At 32.3% G+C, this 18,896-nt stretch overlaps 2 protein-coding genes across 9 annotated transcripts in view; one reads left to right on the top strand and one right to left on the bottom strand.

Annotated features, from left to right (window-relative positions):
• LOC118184684 (synaptotagmin-1-like) overlaps positions 1-12,468 on the top strand; it is a 201,710-nt gene extending 189,242 nt beyond the window's left edge. For all 3 annotated transcript variants that reach the window (XM_085809483.1, XM_035354393.2, XM_035354394.2), the window contains one exon: positions 8,383-12,468. In XM_085809483.1, the coding sequence (XP_085665609.1) occupies positions 8,383-8,741 (359 nt within the window). In that variant the 3' untranslated portion in view covers positions 8,742-12,468. The remainder of the gene's footprint in view (positions 1-8,382) is intronic.
• LOC118184685 (protein lifeguard 4-like) overlaps positions 12,454-18,896 on the bottom strand; it is a 73,870-nt gene continuing 67,427 nt past the window's right edge. For 5 of the 6 annotated variants that reach the window (XM_035354395.2, XM_035354397.2, XM_035354396.2 and 2 more), the window contains exon 8: positions 12,454-14,245. In XM_035354395.2, coding sequence (XP_035210286.1) covers positions 14,069-14,245 — 177 coding nt within the window. In that variant the 3' untranslated portion in view covers positions 12,454-14,068. Of the gene's footprint in view, positions 14,246-14,268; positions 17,894-18,896 lie in introns of those variants that run through there. The other variant, XM_085809484.1, reaches the window with a different exon arrangement.

Below are 18,896 nucleotides of genomic sequence, written 5' to 3' on the forward strand. Positions count from 1 at the left end.
ACCATGGTCTACAGCTGCCCAAAAACTTCATAAAATAGAGCTGTGTGCCAGAAGCCTAGAAGACTACCTCTATAACTCCTACACTGAAGCTGAATAAACCAGACAACTAGTCTGACTCCTACAGACCCGATTAACTTGCTCCCCTGCCTAAGCAAATTAATGAAAGCAATCTTATGAAGAGTACGTGATCATCTTGTAATATCGAGAGGCCCCACCTTGTCAGCAACTGTGGTAGGGACTGCTACTACGTGTGAATATACACATACACGTAAGAAGGATTTATAGCCCTTTTTATTCAACTTTTAAAATAACAGCTGCGTCCACTTGACGCTCACAAATTACGCCAACCCAGCGGTTTAACTGAAACAGAATGTAGAAATGAAAAATAATGACTGGATGAATAAATACCGAGATCACTATCCACGAGGCTCTGAGATCTTAAACTAACCTAACCGCGTTCTAACATTACCGCTGAGATTCAGAGAGCTTACTGATTAAGCTGTTGAAAGATCCAGCAAAATCTGCCGAGATAGGCACACAGGCCGACACGCGCTGTTCTTATATTCTACCTAGCAACATTCACGTTCGCGATTCAAGAAGCACACCTACAATCTCGTTTCCCTTCTATTTAAACTCAACTTACTTCCTCTAAATTTGAATATACTGTGCGCTCTACTACAATTTACATACTCTAGCATTGGCAATTCTAGGGGAAAGTAAAGGCTTGACAGGAAAGATAACTTAAACTTAAAATAAGTATTAGTTAAAATGAATATAAACCTAAAATATCTGGACAAGAAAAGTTTGTATTCCTTTCCTGCAACTAAATGCAACTAAGGTGACTGGTCCCTGCTGAGAAACCCCCATATTAGGCAGAGGTCAACTCTATTTGACTTGTTCTTCTCAACTCTATTTGTCTGGAGATCCGAGCACCACTCCGAATCTTAGCTTCAGACTTAAAGCTACTCCAAAAACCTCCACCGACATGCGGGGCCCGAGGGGTCACCACTCCCTGTTCTCGGCATTTGATGAGGGCCGTGACCTGAAGCCTGAAGATATGACTGGTCGTCAAATTGCTCTCGCGAGTACCACACGAGCTGCCCGTCACATCCGGACATTACCTAGCAAACTTGGTGCCGTCCCACACCGAGCTACAGAACCATCATTTCTAGGTCTTACGCCAATCCCCCGAGGTCAGACCGTATAGATGATCCACCCCCAAGCTGTGGAGCCGCCAGCTTCATGAATTTTATGCCCCATGGCCGAAACTGCCTAGGTACAGATCATAGTCAGTAGCTTCACAGAATTTTCTGCGTCAACCCCCGGGATCATCAGAACAAGAACAATATTCTAATACCCCAGCAGTTTGGATTTCGAAGCAATCTATGTACTTCTTACGAACTGCACAGGGTGGTTGTTCATATTGCTGAAGAAGTTTACTTATGGACTATTTCTAGACATAGCCGACGCTTTCGATCGTGTTTGTTTGGACGCACTCATATACAAAATACACAAGCTGGGATTTTCAGCTTACATTATACACATAATTAAATCCTACCTAACAGGTACAGTTTGTCGTTCACTTCTCTGACACTTACTCAACTCGCTGAGCTATATATATATATATATATATTTTAACTGGTATCCCACAATGTCATTACTTGGCCCCACGCTTTTTAACAACATTTATGTGAACGATATTCCATGCACACTCAACACTACATTAGCAATGTACAGCGATCCTTGCTCAAAATGCATTTCTCAGTCGAGTAATTCAATACCTTCAAGACAACATTCATGCACTAGAAACCTGACTCAAAAAATGGGAGATACAAGTTAACCTGGATAAAAACATAGGTGTCATGTTCTCAAATTGAAAAACAAAATTGGTAAAAATTTTAAATTTTATGGAACCACTTTCAAAGCAAGTCACTTATCTTGGGGGTGATCTTCACAAATACTCTTACACGGTCCCCACATACGTGCTTTATTATTAGGAAAATTCAGCTGCGTAAAGCCAGGCTCTCCCCCTTATTTGTGATGATAAGTTTTTGTGATAATAAAAGAACCCCCCCTACGATCAGAACTTAAATTGGGCCGGAGCTCACCGGATCCCGGCTCCTGTGCTTCTTAGGTTTTGAAATAAATCATAATTCTAGCCGGAGCACACCAGAGCCTTAAATAAAAAGGCTGTAGCACTTTATTTACGTAACTGAATAACAATTTCAGTAGAAACTTTATCTCGAAAATTTTATTTTTAACAATAAAAATTATATTAAAAATCGCTTATTAAATTACTTATTCGCTTTACATTTAATTTTATTTTGATTATTTAATTACTTTAATCTTTAATTATTTCAATAAATAATAATTAATTATCTAATAATTATCAAACGAAAAATATAATTAATTAATTATTGATTAAATAACAATTAATAAACATGAATTAAATAGCTATTAATTAATTTAATAATAATTAACTATTTAAGTTTAAAATTATTAATGAGTTTAATAGTCATTTTATTTGTTTATTTACTCTTGTTCCTCTTTGCTGACGGTCTTCCATAGCGCTCCGCCACTTCTAAATTTAGAAATTAAGCCCTGACTGTTATACTAATGATAATTTTAAGAAGAGGCCCATAGTCATACTAAAACCATCTGTAAAAATGGAAAAGTAATGTGTGCCTGTGTACACGTATATTCCTTTGTTTTATATTGTATCAGTTTTTCATTTATTATGTATTTTATGTAAATGTTCTGTTATTACAAACTGCTGGTCCTTCGCAGCTGCATTTGCTTTTATGTATTTAGTTATCAGCTCAGCAGCTTTCCCCTTTCATTTACATGTATTGGTTTGAGTTTACAAAGTCGCTTTTAAATTGATTACATTTTCAATTATTTATTTAAAAAAAAACTTCTTATCCCTTTTAAGTTATTTTTTGATAAAATTTCGAAATTTTAAAGTCTTGTTTGACATCTGATAGAACATTGTGCCCAGGCACCCACAAATTGAAGACCGTTACACAGAATGAGTAAAGTTCTCCGTTGAGAAAGATCTAAAGGGAGAGAGGACAGAATGTGACACTTAGCCACTGAAGATGTCATGACTAGAAAATGACTGAAAATGTTGTGTTGGCATCAGGAAATGCCAAGTAGGTCATCATTCAGGAAAACTGCTGGTTAAGTGTCAGTCTTAAACGTGAAAATCGTCGTATGGTTTGAAAAGAAAGGTAACATGACCTCGCTCCGCCAATCGGCACCATGAAAGTTGAAATACAGTACTTACAATTTGCTTTCGAAAACTTTCACCAAGTCCATAGCGCGCTCAAACCAAGTCCATAGCATAGCTTTCACCAAGTCCATAGCATAGTTTTTGCAACAGTGAACTGGCCTTAGAATACAGTTTCTAAAATTTTTTGCACAAATTATCAGACAGTCCTAAATCTGGGATGATCTCAAAACCGAAATTTTGGTCCATTTTCTTGTGTACTTGCTAGAAAAAGGAAGTCGGCATGAGCTGAATTTTCGGGAGTTGAAATGCTCGAAGTTTGGAGTAATCTCTTGAAATCTCTTATACGACAGAAGTCACAGTTTTCTCTTCTGTTGCTGGCGTGGAATGGGCATTTGGTCGAAATAAACAAATGATCGGATTTGCATCTAATGTAGGTGAATTTGGCATCTCTCGGGAAGTTGCAAGTGCAGGCAGTAAAGGCATATAGAATGTGAATGGAAATCACTCACTATGCGGTCAGGTCGTAAATTTAGAACCCTTTTTCCACGGGGGGGGGCTGAAAAGGAGGGGATAGTCTTGCTCGTGGTCTTGAGAAAATGTGGAGGTCGTTTAAACATCTAACTTCTTCTACATTCAGTTTTTATACAGAGGAAAATATAAATTGAATTCTTCGAAGGAATGCAATTTTGTACAATGAAAATGTATTAGTGAACTATAAACTGCAAGGCAAATAACATCTTTTTTTAAAGTAGGAGTAGAAAGACAGATATTCGTTACATCAAATGAATTTGTAGTAAATATTGAATTTTTCATTTCGAATTGCTATGTTACACGTATGCGAAGTAGCTGAGTATCTGAGAAAATAGTCTTAACTCAAATGGCTTTCAACCTTTTCACGTCTAAAAGGACTGTTTTTCAATTACATTGTGGTCGCTGCTTTTTGGTTAATTTTCTAATGGCATATAAACATTAAATTGTTTTTAATTTGAGACTTATGAATAAAATAACGTAAACTAGACTGCAGAAAAATCTTTAGAATGAAGTTAATACTGAAAAATACATTTATCCTATTATCCAATTTTATCTTACAACAAATCTTTTAAAAAGTGTGGAATTAGCAGTGCACTAGATGGAAATAAGGATGACATTGTGTTTTAGAAAAGTGGCAAATCTAGTTACAGTGACATCCTAGTGAAAATAACTATGATTTTAGCAACAGTGATGACGAATTTCTGGGATTCTAAGAAACGCTGATGTATTTGCTAATTTTTTAATGCAACAGTTCCGTTTTCGTTGTATAAAGTGTTATTATTAAAATAGGTACTTAATTCTTTCTGTCTAAGTATTTTTCCCCAAGTTTTAATCTGATAAATCACTGTGCGTCTTACAGACCAGGAAATTGAGGTATAGTATAAATCGTCCTTCATTTCGTATCAGTGCCGACGATTTCGATGAAAAAAAGGTACCTTTTTAAAAACGGACTTCTTAACGAAGAAAAGCCGTTTTATGTACAGCATAATGTCTAAAAATACCGTCAAATTAAACAGTTACACATAACTAAGGGGGTTACACATAACTTGAATAAAGTCACCTCCGACCTACTGAGGGGGGCAGCATTGCGAAAAATTGTAGAGCAATATAAATAATTTTAGATTGGTGCCCAAAATTAAGAAAATAAACAAGATTTTTCGAATATCTAAAAAATACTGAACCGAGGCTGGATGATATATGATCAAATAATAATGCCGCTGCCGTTGAACAACTAAGTGCATTCGTAAATGTGGATAGTGCTGCGACAGCGGTAGGTATAAAAAGCGTTCGTTTATTGTTCTGCTTCTACTTCATTCATATGCACTGGCGAATATTATACTGTTTATTGTAAAATTTCTGTTTAATTTCATGAGCAACTGCTGTAGAATAAATAAACATTTATATACGAGAATGCGGTGAAGGGTCGTTGGTAGATTGGAGAGAGGGAAATCCCTATTTCACGGCTCAGTGTAAAGTGTAACTCCAAGTAATATCAGCAGTTTGTGGTGAAAGTTTCAGAAGACCGGATTCAAATTCAAGAAAGCCTAGTTTCAAGAGCCATGACACCCAACGAAGATCGATATTTGGCTCTGTCAGCCAAGCACAGAAAACTATCACTGGAACTATTTGCTATCACTGGAACCTCAGTTAAAATGGTTCCTGCTTTCCAAATGCTTCATGAGAGAGTTTTCTGTATCCGCTTTTACTCCTTTACATAACAGAACATGTCAGGCATGGTGACAGAGAACATCAGCACTGTACCTAACTTCCGTGGGCAAGTTATCTTCAATTGACAGCCTAGACATTGATTTTCGTTGGAACCCCATTTCTAGAGAGACATGGGACTCGATATTATTTTCCAGCATCTGGAAAAGGGACCACTATGATGGCGTGGGTGTCCTGGTTTAGGCAGTCATCATTCCTGAAACACATCAATGTGTTTGACAAAGGCTCCTTGATTTCCCACACTAGATCTTACGTGAACTGCGTTCCTTTTTATGACAACTCTCGTCTGAACGAATATCTTCAAAAAGAAGATACTGGAGGATGGATTGGTAGTAGTAGATCTTCAGATCTGAACTGAACTGAAAACAACTAAGACAAACTTGTTAATTCGTCAATCGCTTTCGAGAAACATCCAAGATCTAAAAGCTGCAGGAGTGGGTGCAGCTGCTATAGGATTCAACTGCTTGATGGCACATGTGTCTCTTAGAAGTGACCATACCCCCTCTTAGTTTCATTTTAGGTTCCATCTCGCATTCTCATGATCTCGAGTGCATACTTTCATTGTTGTATGTTCTTAATTTTTGTCTTGTATTACTCTGCATCCACACCAAATTTCATGGCATTCTGTCCAACACTTTTGACGAATTCGAAAAAACATACGTATTTACAGTACAAAGTCCGAAATCTGGACGTCCATTATCCGGAATGATCTAAAATCCGGACCTCAAAACCACCAACAACGTTTTTCTGGTAGGCTTTACACATGCGCATTTAATTCCCCCCTCCGCGCATAATAAAGCATCTAGAAACTCCCGATTGTTAATTTCACTTCGACGCTAAATTAAATACCTTGTTATTGAAGAAACAATCATTTTAGCATAAATTTGTACGATGAGTAATTTGGCTCCGTTGCTGCGTATCTCCTTGGCACCTATCTCAAACCGAAAGATTCTACTCATTATTTTTATTATACTTTCCTTTCATCACCACATTTATCAAAACATGACAACTTGAGTAATGACTCATGTAGCAAAGCCTAATTTTTTTTTTTTTTTTTAATGTTAGTAACTGAATAATAAAGGAGTATGATAACCTTTTATGTTGTTACGCTTGGCCATAATTACAGATTTAAGTTAAATGCGCTAAAAATGTTGACGAGGAAAAATTTACCAAAAATTTCTTTCCATATGTTAAAAATAGATTTTGTTGATGATACTCATAAACCCAAAGATTACATTTAGGGCTATTTGAATTAAGAATAACCGATTTGTTATTCACATAAACCCAGAACCAGCGCCAGGGCTCGTATGGCCGCGCCGAGTCGCGGAATTTAGGACCCACAGAGACCGAGGCACTAATCTAGCTTCAGCCCTCAATAAGTATATGTGGGAATTGATTTATTCAGAACTCTGATAAGCCTTAAGCATGTACAAGAAATAAACATAAGTATAATAAATAACTAATACAATTCAGGCTTAACTGTCTCAGTGCGCGATAGAAGCGAGATAAAATTTAACGGAACAACTTGTCGTTAGTTGCCAAGCTCATGATGCATAGCCAAATATGTATAGTGAAGGAAGCTAAATTTGATGATGATAGCCGCTAATTTTAAAGGTTTTTCGGATATCGCAAAACAAAGGTGAAATTTTCCAATTAATGGATTTTGTAAAGAAATTTGGCGAAGTGGTACTAAATAAAGATGATATAAAAGAAGTTTTTCATTGTGATGACAATGCTTCTCAATCATCAATCAATTAATGAATGGCAAAATCTATAGTATGGTTCTAGATCCAGAAAATACCGCTACCGATAATAAAGAACGTGACAGAGAAGTTGCTGAAAACGAGAAAATTTCGATTGACAAGTTAGTCGGAATTCTCGAAATAGCAGTTACAGGACTTCAACAATGTAACTAAAGAAAAGATTGTCTGTCTACAGAATTAAAGAAAAAGTATTAAGCCCTCTTTTTTTTTTTTTTTTTTTTTTTTTTTTTTTTGTAAATTTTGATATCCTTTAGATCATAAATACTTCATTATTTCATAAATTGTGATTTCATATTCTTCATTTTATAATTTCTATATGCCATCTTACTAGATTTAAACTGATGATCTAATATCCGGAAAAACCCAAATCCGGAATCGCCGAAGTCCCGACGAGTCTGGATTTTGGACTTTACACTGTATTCCCTTAATTTCAACCACAAACATGTATAGTATATAAAACAAATTTTAAAGCATACACCTTAAACGTGTTGATATACGATGGTCATTATAAATAATAATTTAGGCATTTTGTATTGTATCAAAGGGCTTGATGGAATTGCTACATAATTTTAGACGCAAGATTTATGTAAGAAACGTGCACATTGAAAAAGTTGTAAATTTAGTTTAAATAAAAGTTGTAAATTGCTTAAAGATGCAGTTTTATAATATTTATCTAGGGCCTAAAAGGATACATTAATCAAGAAACAGGATTCTAGGACGGTAGATTTTAATATTTTATGTTTCAGATGGATAGCACAATGTTTTATTCATTAAAAACAAAGATTTCATAGTCGTAATGAAAATCGCATTCTCTTGCATAGGTTCTACGAGCAAGTTCTGTTTCGATGACGCTGATATTTTCGTACTTTTGCGATTTACAGGAATAAAATGCAAAATAAAAACAAGTGTTATGGCAGAAGTACATTTAACAAGACATTACATGAAATGCGAAATTTCTTGCAATTTTTTTAACCCTTTATGATATTGTTAAATTTTGTAAAAAAAAAAAAAAAAAAAAAAAAAAATCATCATCAATACATTGCACTTTTTACTCGAAGTGTTGTCAGAGATGTATGTGGGTCTTTCTGGTTGGGAAATTTCATAATAATGAAATATGTTTCCATTTTTTAGCACCATTCATACGTGTTCTACTGATGCAAAATGGCAAACTACTGAAAAAGAAGAAAACAACGTCAAGACACAGTACAACCAACCCAGTATTTAATGAATCACTAACTTTCGATGTACCACCAGCTCAGCTTGACCACGTGATTTTCCTCATTGTGGCTAGCCACCGTGACCCCCAAGATGAATCGCTTTCTTCGCCAGACAGTCCAACATCACCACCCAATAGCTCCGGGGCAAGGAAAAGTCGCCATATCGGAAAAGTCGTAATTGGTTCTTCTGTGAAAGGATTGGCTCTGAATCACTGGAAGGCAATGAAACAGTCTCCAAGGAAACAAGTAACGCAGTGGCATACATTTAGGTGAAGAATTTAAAACAACAGTGACTAAAATAACCTGAAGGGGGTAATGCCAATTTAAATATTATGGGGGGGAGACCCTTAAGTTATTTTTTAAAAAAACTTTTGGTTAAGCATACAGTGGAAAGAAAATTATTATTACGCACATCGCACAAATAAGAGCAGTTTGCGATAAATGGAGCACAAATAATTAAATTATAAAAACTGAAATTGTACCGAATTCGAAACTCAAACAAATTTTTAATAAAAACATGATTCCTCTGAAAACAAACATTCATTGTAAAAACGAGATTAAATATTGCTTAATAATTTACTTGCATCGCTGCTATCTACAAGCCTTAACAGTTATTTAAAGCTTTAAAACATGTTTTGTTGAAATGAATCTTATGCTAGTGACTAAAATTAAAATACTTAACAGGCAATGCTTTATTATAAAAGCTAACATGTTTAGCCATAATCACCACATCTGCTGTTCTGAAATTTCTAATCAGTAATATTCGTATCAGTGTTTTAGCACTTGAACACATATACAATAAATGTAAGTTTTAGCTACCCATAGAAATGTATGAATCTGTGTCAAATAAAAAATGGCAGCTATAGGTTATTCCTCTTCAATAACCTTTCAAAGATTTTAACAAAATGTACTTTGTGTTCTAAACCAATGAAACTGATGAGTTTCATATTGCATTAGAAATCCTGAGTCGAATTTATCTTTATATATTTGCCTATAAAATATTAAATTATTTAAAAGTATTTTCTACAGAACTCTGGGCTTTATTTGCATAGTTTCTTCCATTTAAAATTATGACCAGTTTGGAATTAGATGCACAGAGCTACGGCGGCCACTTTTAACAAAGAAATGTGTAGCAGCCATTTTGAAAGTCCTAAAATAAAATATTTAAAGAAAGGTCATAACATATTAGAAAATACAATCTTTTCTTTGTTTAAAAAATACAGATCGTGAAAAATGATACCTATTTTAAACGAAATGACTTTTTTTAAAAAAATTGCTTTTTTACGCTCCTTTTGGGTGCTTAGAAGCAAGTAAATGCTTCTAACTTACTTGCTTCTAAGCACCTACAGCTGCCTACTGAATATGAATTTATCGAAATAACTAATATGAGATAAAACAATATATACTTAGAAAATTAAGCAGCGATTAGAATGCAATCAATAAATTGTTTGATTTATACAGTTTACCGTAAGTAAATGCAAGATTTGTCAACCTTAACTGACTTCTATTGCAACCACTGATCTGTATTACTCACTTTGTACAGTCAAAAGTCGTTAATTCGGACACTCATAATTCGGAATGATCTATAATCCGGACCTCAAAACTAAAAACTTTCTGCACATGCGCCGCGTTGACACATGCGTATAGGCGTTTGCACGTGCGCGTAAGACCTTTTACGAATGCGCATATGAGTGTGCGCAAGTGCAGAATACGTTTTCGCGTGCGCGTTTTATGTATAATGGACGTATAAGCTAAAATTATCTAATTATCTATTTCAGTTAATGTTGATGATTGCGTTGTTCCTTAATTTTCGAATTGGATCCGGCTTATTATTTTTTGCAGACTGTAAGAGCAATTTTATAAAAGTAAGCTTAAACTTTCGATTATATCAAATAGAATTTCCGATATATATTTGTTAATATGTAAAGGATCTAAAGCGAAAGTATGTTTTGAAATCCGAAATCTGTTTATCAATTTCATGCTGCTCGGCGGGGGGGAACGCCGCGACGTAATGAATTGGAAGTTGATCTGTCAACACTATCCTTATCTTCAGCGCAGATGTTTTTATTTTATTTGGCTTATAATTTCTTTACCAAATGTAGTATTTCATCTCGATATGCTCCGTTTTTGATATGATTTAAAACAAGTTCCTCGTCATTATAATTCGCTTCCGATAGCGAAGAAAAGTGACAGAGGTTATTGAAAACGAAAAAATTTCGATTGACAAATTAGTCGGTGTTCTCGACACAGCAATTATAGGACTTGAAAAACGGAACTTTGTAACTGAACAAGAAATTATGTCTGTTTAATAGAATTAAAGAGAAAGTATTATCACATGAAACGAAGCAAAACTTAAACAACTTACATTGAAAGAAATGTTTAATAAAGTAAACAAATAAATATTAAGCTTTTTCTTTTTGCAAATTTTGATACCCTTTAGATCATAATTGTTCTTTATTTCAGAAATTACGGTTTCATATTTTTAATTTGAGAATTTCTGCATGCCATCTTACGAGATTTAAACTGATTATCTATAATTCGGAAAAATCGATAATCCGGAATCGCCGAAGTCCCGGCGAGTCCGGATTAACAACTTTTGACTGTATTACTATTGAAATTATTTATTAATAATCCAAATATTAACAGTGCTGTTAATGAAAGTGTTTCAGTAACTACACAAATATTACAAACTCTTGACTTCTGAAATCAAAGTCTATAAATATGTCAGTCAGTATGTTTTCCCTCCAAGAGATTAAACAGTCATTTCTAATAAGATTAATATGCTTAACACTAATGTGTTTAACATATTTTCATACACATATCTGTAACACAGGAACTATTCTACAGAAATAACACAAGCTATATCATAAACTAGTCATGAGTGTTTTTTACTTACCTTTATTTTTAAAGGAAGCATGCTGGTAATTTTTATATACCTAAAATAGTTTTATTTTGGTCATGAAAGTTTCTTTCTCAGGTGCATTTCTACTTCTAAAAAATTCATGGTATTTGGGGAAATATAAACAAATAAGCTCCAAAATATGTATTCTAAGACTACTTGGAAAATTCGGATAACTATATGATAAAAATATTTTCCATAAAAATATTGTGAGATTCTACTTCATTAACAGATTTTGTAATAAAAATATCTATTTGGTTAAGGATTTATACTTGTTTTATAATGTTTCGCTTTGCATTCTTGAAGACAGGATATGTAATCTTCCTGAATGTTTGATGTCTGTGCTGTATGTATCAAATGTTACATTAAATCCTAACAAATGTATGTAATAGTATTAAGTAAATATATAGTGACTATTATACTCAAATATTATTTAGAGAACAGTTCTTAATAACAGTATGATATAAATAAATAGCGTGTGAAAAAATGCCAAGAAAATTTAACATGTTTCAGCATGAAAACTTACACAAAATATTTTCTTAATCCAAATTTCACTCAAAATGATATTGATATATTTTACTATGCTTTTCCTACTGAAAAGAAGTTAGGTCAAAGTTTTAAAATGACTTAACGTTTTGATGTTCTTTGTGTAAATCTTTTTCTGAAATTATAAAATAAAAAAATTTTTTAATTCACAATAATTAAAGATATTCAAATACTTTGTAAATACCTCCAAACAATAAATAATTGGCTATAACAGAAAAATAATAATAGAAAGTGTCATTCATAATATAAAATTTCAATTGTATCAGTACTCAATTGTTAAATGTAGTCTATTATGTAGTGAGTAATCAGCTGTGTCGTAATTATATGTGTTAATTTCATCATTGTACGATTTTTGTTCAAAATGGTCGCCAAAAATTTTACTGTGATTTTGTATATATTGATATTTGTTTCAGTGTTTAAATATGAAACATAAAAACAAAATATTCCATTCAATTTATGTGCAGAAAATAACTAAATGTTATACTGAGATATGTTGTTGTATATGTATCTATTTATGTAATTCTGAAAACGTGTTTGATAAACAGTATACATAAATGTGTTTATTAAATTCATATATAATAACAGTAATACACATAAAATTATAGCAACTTTTAGATCAATTCATTATATCTTTGAAAATGGTGCAAATGTAACTTACATGACACAAAAAATTATAAAATAATGAAGGACAGAGAAATCACATCATATCACAAATATTGTTAAGGCACATATTTTTAGGCTGCATTTTAGCATAAATTATATGTGCATTAGGCTAAAGAATTTCAATGAAAATGAATTAAAAGATAATTTACATTGGCATTTCATTAAAAATTTAATTATATAATGTGTCTTTAGCCCAATAGTATGAAAAATATAACAATGTAATTTTTATTTCTAGTCTAAACATTAATACTTTAAATGACGTTTTTAATGATAAATGAACCATATGCAAATTTAATGATAAACATAAAGGTGGATGAAGCAATCCAGATGATATGTAATATAGAATTAGTTATGTGATGATTTTTATCACTGGATATTTGCATTGCACAATGTTAATTCATAAATACTGACTACACTGAAAAATGACATAAAATATTTAGATACATGTTCAGATACATAGAAGAGTTTGACTTAGGCAACTGACTACATTACCTAGGCCATTGGCTTAGGCCTACATTAATATATTTGAAAATTAAAGTTTACACAAAATTATGCAGATTGTGTTATGATTATAGTTTACACACTATTATGGAGGAAAAGATTATTCATACTAGCAGAGAAAGAAACCTGAAGTTTAGGAAGTTTAAAGGTATTGACTGTAAAATAACAATAAATTTAATAAAGCTTTAAAAAATTACATTAAAACTACATAATTATTTTTAATTTCAATAAATGCATTAATTTATAAACTTCCAAATAAATATTTTACACAAATAAGAAGATAAATTGATTTTTAATAAACTTTAACAACATTAATATATTTGAAAATTAAAGTTTACACAAAATTATGCAGATTGTGTTATGATTATAGTTTTTGTGTTATGATTATAGTTTACACACTATTATGGAGGAAAAGATTATTCATACTAGCAGAGAAAGAAACCTGAAGTTTAGGAAGTTTAAAGGTATTGACTGTAAAATAACAATAAATTTAATAAAGCTTTAAAAAATTACATTAAAACTACATAATTATTTTTAATTTCAATAAATGCATTAATTTATAAACTTCCAAATAAATATTTTACACAAATAAGAAGAAATTGATTTTTTAATAAACTTTAACAAAATTTCCAAATTATGCTCCTTATAATTATTTTAAATTTCAATAAATGCATTAATTTATAAACTTCCAAATAAATATTTTACATAAATAAGAAGCTAAACTGATTTTTAATAAGCATTAACATAATTTTCAAATAATTGTTTGGGCATGAAAACAAGTTATAGCCTTTATAAATAAGTTACAAAATGTATTAAGATTCAGAAAAGGAGTTTACATTCAATCAAGTAAAAATTTTGCACGGTGTACATAGATTTATAATAGCAAGAATGCATTCATGAGGAGATTGGCACTTCACATTCCTCTGAACATCATACACTAAAACAATTTCAAAATAATGGTTAATGAAACTTACATAACAAAAATGGCAAATCAGTTGAGCCCAAATACTTTAAATGGTAGCAGATATAAATTAATGACAGCAAGAATATATTCATCTGGAGACTGCCATTTCATAATCTTGTTAATACCATATATATGAAAAAACAGCAAAACAATAGAAATAACAACAGATAGTATCACTTCTTCTTCTGTAGTGCCCAAAAATGCCTTTAAAAAATATAATATATATATATATATATATATACACAAACATACACATTTTTTGAAAAATTTAAACATATATTTTAACAATGAGCTCTCATAATATTAATTACCAAAGATACAAAACATATACAAGTTTTACACTTAATTTTTTTCCACAGATATTAAAACACTAAATAGATGAGACTGTATGAAAATAATTGTATAACTCCTTTTAGCAACATTCAACATAATTTTCATAATTTTGAACATAATTTTCAATGGATTTTTAAAAATCTGCCATTTGATATTAATAAGACTAATACGAGAAAGTATTCTGTGTATTAATGTTAATGCTTTAATTTTGTTACCCATGTCATCACTACCAATATCTTTCAAATCATATTCTTTCTTAAAATAATTTTATTACAAAAAACTTTTAACTCAGTTAACAATTAGGAATATTGGCAATGCTGAAAATTTTTTCAATAGTTAACAAAATGTGCAAATTCCTTTCCTTTCATAATTACCTTAAATTTAGCAATTTAAAAGAAGCTCTCACAACAAATGCTGCATCACTTAAAATGAAATTATTACTAAAATATGATCATTTGCAAAATTAAGGTTTGGTAATTATTAATTTCAATTAAATATGTCATACTGGAATAGGGCTTTAAATGCATAATACCCTCAACAAGACTATTTCCCAACAATAGTACAACTTTTACATCATTTGCATACCCATGTGGATAATAATTTTTCATGCATGCAATCTATTGTATTAGAGTATTTATCAGATGAAACATTTAGTTTGCAGGACGCTATTTTCCACAAGTCATTATAGAAATAATTTTGAGGTATTCTTAAGCTCATTTTAAAACTGTGAAACATCAGAAAAAAATTCACAGGACTTTGGAAATATTTGGTATTTACTAATGTATTAGTTATAAAAAATACTTATGCACAAGGTCTACATAAAGTCTCACAGTTTTTCCATTTCAATTCAGTATGAATCAATCCAGTCTTCCATTACAGAAGGTTTTTGGTTTCAGTTTAGCTGATTACGGCAAAGCAAACAAAGGCTATCTGTCTAAGGGGAGGGATGCCTTTGTGGAGGTCTTTCTAAGGGAAACTGGGTTGCATGCATGTTATAAATGGGGGGAAACTGAAAACGCCCATGCAGCCAGCCCATTCACCTGGAATCGAGCCCAAGTCGGAACTACAAGTGTTCAGCAATTTTACCACTCAGCAACTGCTGGGCCACATTGCAGACAGAAGACTTGGCTATTGTTCACCTTCTTTACATCTAGCTTTGAGTTTCAGAAGGCATACAGGATCCAGTTTGTCTAAAGCCTTTACTGGCTTCTGATGGATTTTCACGGAACAGATCTATTACTCTGTTCAAATCAGCATAGTAGTAATGTAATGGTTTAGCTGTGGCCTGGAGCTTTTCCTTCACTTTCAAAACACCTTCTGGTTGCAAAAGGTATTTTCCGTCTAATCTGCTCTTCCATCCTAGAAGAAATTTTCCTTATGGGGTTTTCTTGTGGTTTTATTCTAAAACAGCAGACATTTATTGAGTCATAAGTTCATGGTGTTCTAACAGTTTCTCCATATTCTCCTTATGCAGGTCCTATGCTGTGGAAACAACCTCCTTCATTACACTATCATTCATCTTGAAAATAAATTATACAGAGATTCCCCTATGCAGGGTTGAAAGTAAAAAAAAAAGTCAAAGTAAAGTCTCTGAGTAATTTCAGATAACTTCTGGTCACATTGATGAATTTCTTTAACATAAAATTTGTCTTTTCAGATTTTCTAACTGTAAGGTCATATCAAAACTGGCCAACTGGAAAATCTCAAATCTTCACTTGCATAAGCTGCAGAAAGAATAGTTAATCTTAAGGGGCTTGTGCCTTGAAAAACCTTTTTCTACCCTTAAATTGAAGATTTTTATAATGTGTTGTTTTCCAGAAAAGCCTCATTTCCTAACAATGGAAAATTTGTTGCAGTTGACATCCTCTGAAACTTTAGGAAAAAGTTTACAGCTTCTTCCTTGTCAGCATTGCTAGTCTAGCTATACATTGTAAGTAAGACTTCTCTCCTTAAACCTAAAAGCAACTCCTTTATTGGCTTTGAACACTTCTCCCTCATGTTCAAAAGCCTAAGTTTTTCCTGAGTAGCTATTTCAGCTCTTCACAGATGACAAATTAATTCATATGCGGTTGGATCTCACGTCACTTGCCTTCCATTAGTCTAAAGTAATAGCAATCTTGCCATTCATCACTAATTTTCGCTACACTGATGGGAAAAACCCCAGATACGCTTGTCAACCACAGCTTTTATAATATATTCTCTTAAACTGTTAAAACACATTCACCTGCAAGATCCATAACTCTAGCTATAAGTTTTATCTTAATTTCTGGGTACACTTAAGTAGAAAATTACTTTTGATGCTTTCTAGTAACTGTCTTAGGCCACATTTTAATAACAGCAGCATTAGTACTGAACTTTCAAATTTCAAACAGAACACAAATTTTTAATGTAAATATTTACTGGTTACTAAGCTACTGGAAGTTTATTCCAGTTGCTAGCTTTTTGAGTGTGGAAATAATACTATGCATCAAATTGGTTTTGTTTACCTGTTGTTTTGGGTCCTGTGATGCATTTGATCTAATTTCATATGGAGAAGTAGTAGTGTCTATGGGTTTTGAAATGATTTAAATTTTCTCTTGGCTATGACTAAATCTATTACTATGGACAGAGATGAATACCGTCTACAATCTGAAAAGTCATGCATTGCCTAGAGTTGAACATGTCAACTGTGCATTTCTAAACCAATGTTTAAATTGTCAGACTACAGTATATATATATATATATGATCGGAGAGTAAGTTGGTAAGTTGGTTAACCCTTTGCGACACGCATATTTAAAATATATTTTAATCTTTAAAAAAATGCCTTAGAATAAGTCAGATGGACTTACTTAAGTGCCTTTAAGGCTTGAAAAAAATTCTGCGCTTTTATTTTTTACGTGGCAAGGTGGGATACCATTTGTCCCACCATGCAACTAGCACATGTCTTATAACATATTGGTGTATAGCAGGAAAAAAAATATCATATATGGAATGAATAAACAAAATAAAGCGTGCTTTCTAAAATATTCATAATAAACACACTAAAATGCATTTTGTACTTATTGCATATATGCATGACTTGTAAAATTTTGCTTATGCACATTTTGCATACATATATTTAATATTTTTAAATTTTAGGAACAAAAGAAAATATTTTCTTGAATATTATTTTAAGATTAAAGTTTGATACTTGTACATATGATACTAAATAAAATATTAAAATTGGCACTTGATTCAAAAACATTTATATATGATTAAAATTGAAAAAAAAGTCATTTTTCATGAAACTTTGAAAAACATGTTGTTTCATTCTTTTGTAAGCATGGAGGCACTTCACGTTTCACACATCCAAAATGTTCGTCGTTCTTCTTTCAATGTGCTGCAATATGCACATCTTCTCCTGCTCGTTATCTTTGGCATGGTAATTACATTTTTTAGTCTCTTTTCTGGTTGTACGAACGGGTTTTTAGTTTTTATTTGAACTGGGGATTTCAGTTTTCTTTTCAGCTCTTTCTTGCCTGCAAGTGCCATTAGACCTTCTATAAATGAGAGAAGAAAATCTTACATTGTTTTTACATCATGATCGTGTTCGCGAACAAACTTTACTATACTCGCATATAAAAAATAAAAAAATAAATAATAATAAAAAAAAAAAATCGTGTGCCACCATTTCTTGCTTTTGCGGTCTATTTCATATAGTACTTTCAGTTGATCAATCAGTCGACATATCCCATATTCTTATTGTATGAAATAATGCTGTTTGGGCACAGTACTTTTTTTGTCTTTCCATCTCGTTCTTTTCTATTAATTTCTTTCATTTCAGTTGCCTTTTACAAGCAAGACAGGATAGAAACAGATCTTTTATTTTATGCAATAAATTGAATCATCGCTAACTGAAAAGTCTATATATTCTCTTGACATACATTTGTCTTTTAAATTTTTGGGTAGATACTTCCGATTCATATTTACAGTGCCACGTAGATGGCAGCCACATGCATAGATGGGTCTGTGTCTTTAAAAAGCGAAACAAATTATAACTACTTCCCTTTCTTCTTCAGCAATAAATTCAACTTATTCTCTCCTGGATTTCAATTTCATCTGAATCAGAACTTACATCTGAAGCATATGAGTCACAATCAGATGGCAGTTCAGCAAAAAGATCCAAAGCTTCCTGAGTTGTTAATTTTTATCTAGACTTTTTAGCACATCAGAGCATACAACGGATGTAAAAACGCGCGCAATCACGAAAAATGTAGATGGAAAAAAGAAAAGAAAAATAATCGTGAGTGCTGCCATCTATTGAGCGAAAATTCAAGTGTGTGGTGGGACAAATTTTAACCCACTTATTTCAACTGCAAAATTAATGTTATAAAATATTGAATCCAATTAAGATTTTTGAAAATAAAATACCTTTGAATATTAAAAAGAATCATACATATCATAAATTGTATACCAAAAATTTTAAAATATTGAAAAATGCGAAATACATGGATATCACTCTTGTGATCCTATTTTGAATATTTTTTGCTTATAAACTTAAGC

Source organism: Stegodyphus dumicola, chromosome X2, assembly GCF_044657685.1.
Source record: "Stegodyphus dumicola isolate Sdum_Otavi_A_Nest chromosome X2, ASM4465768v1".
In the NCBI taxonomy this organism is placed as follows: domain Eukaryota; kingdom Metazoa; phylum Arthropoda; class Arachnida; order Araneae; family Eresidae; genus Stegodyphus; species Stegodyphus dumicola.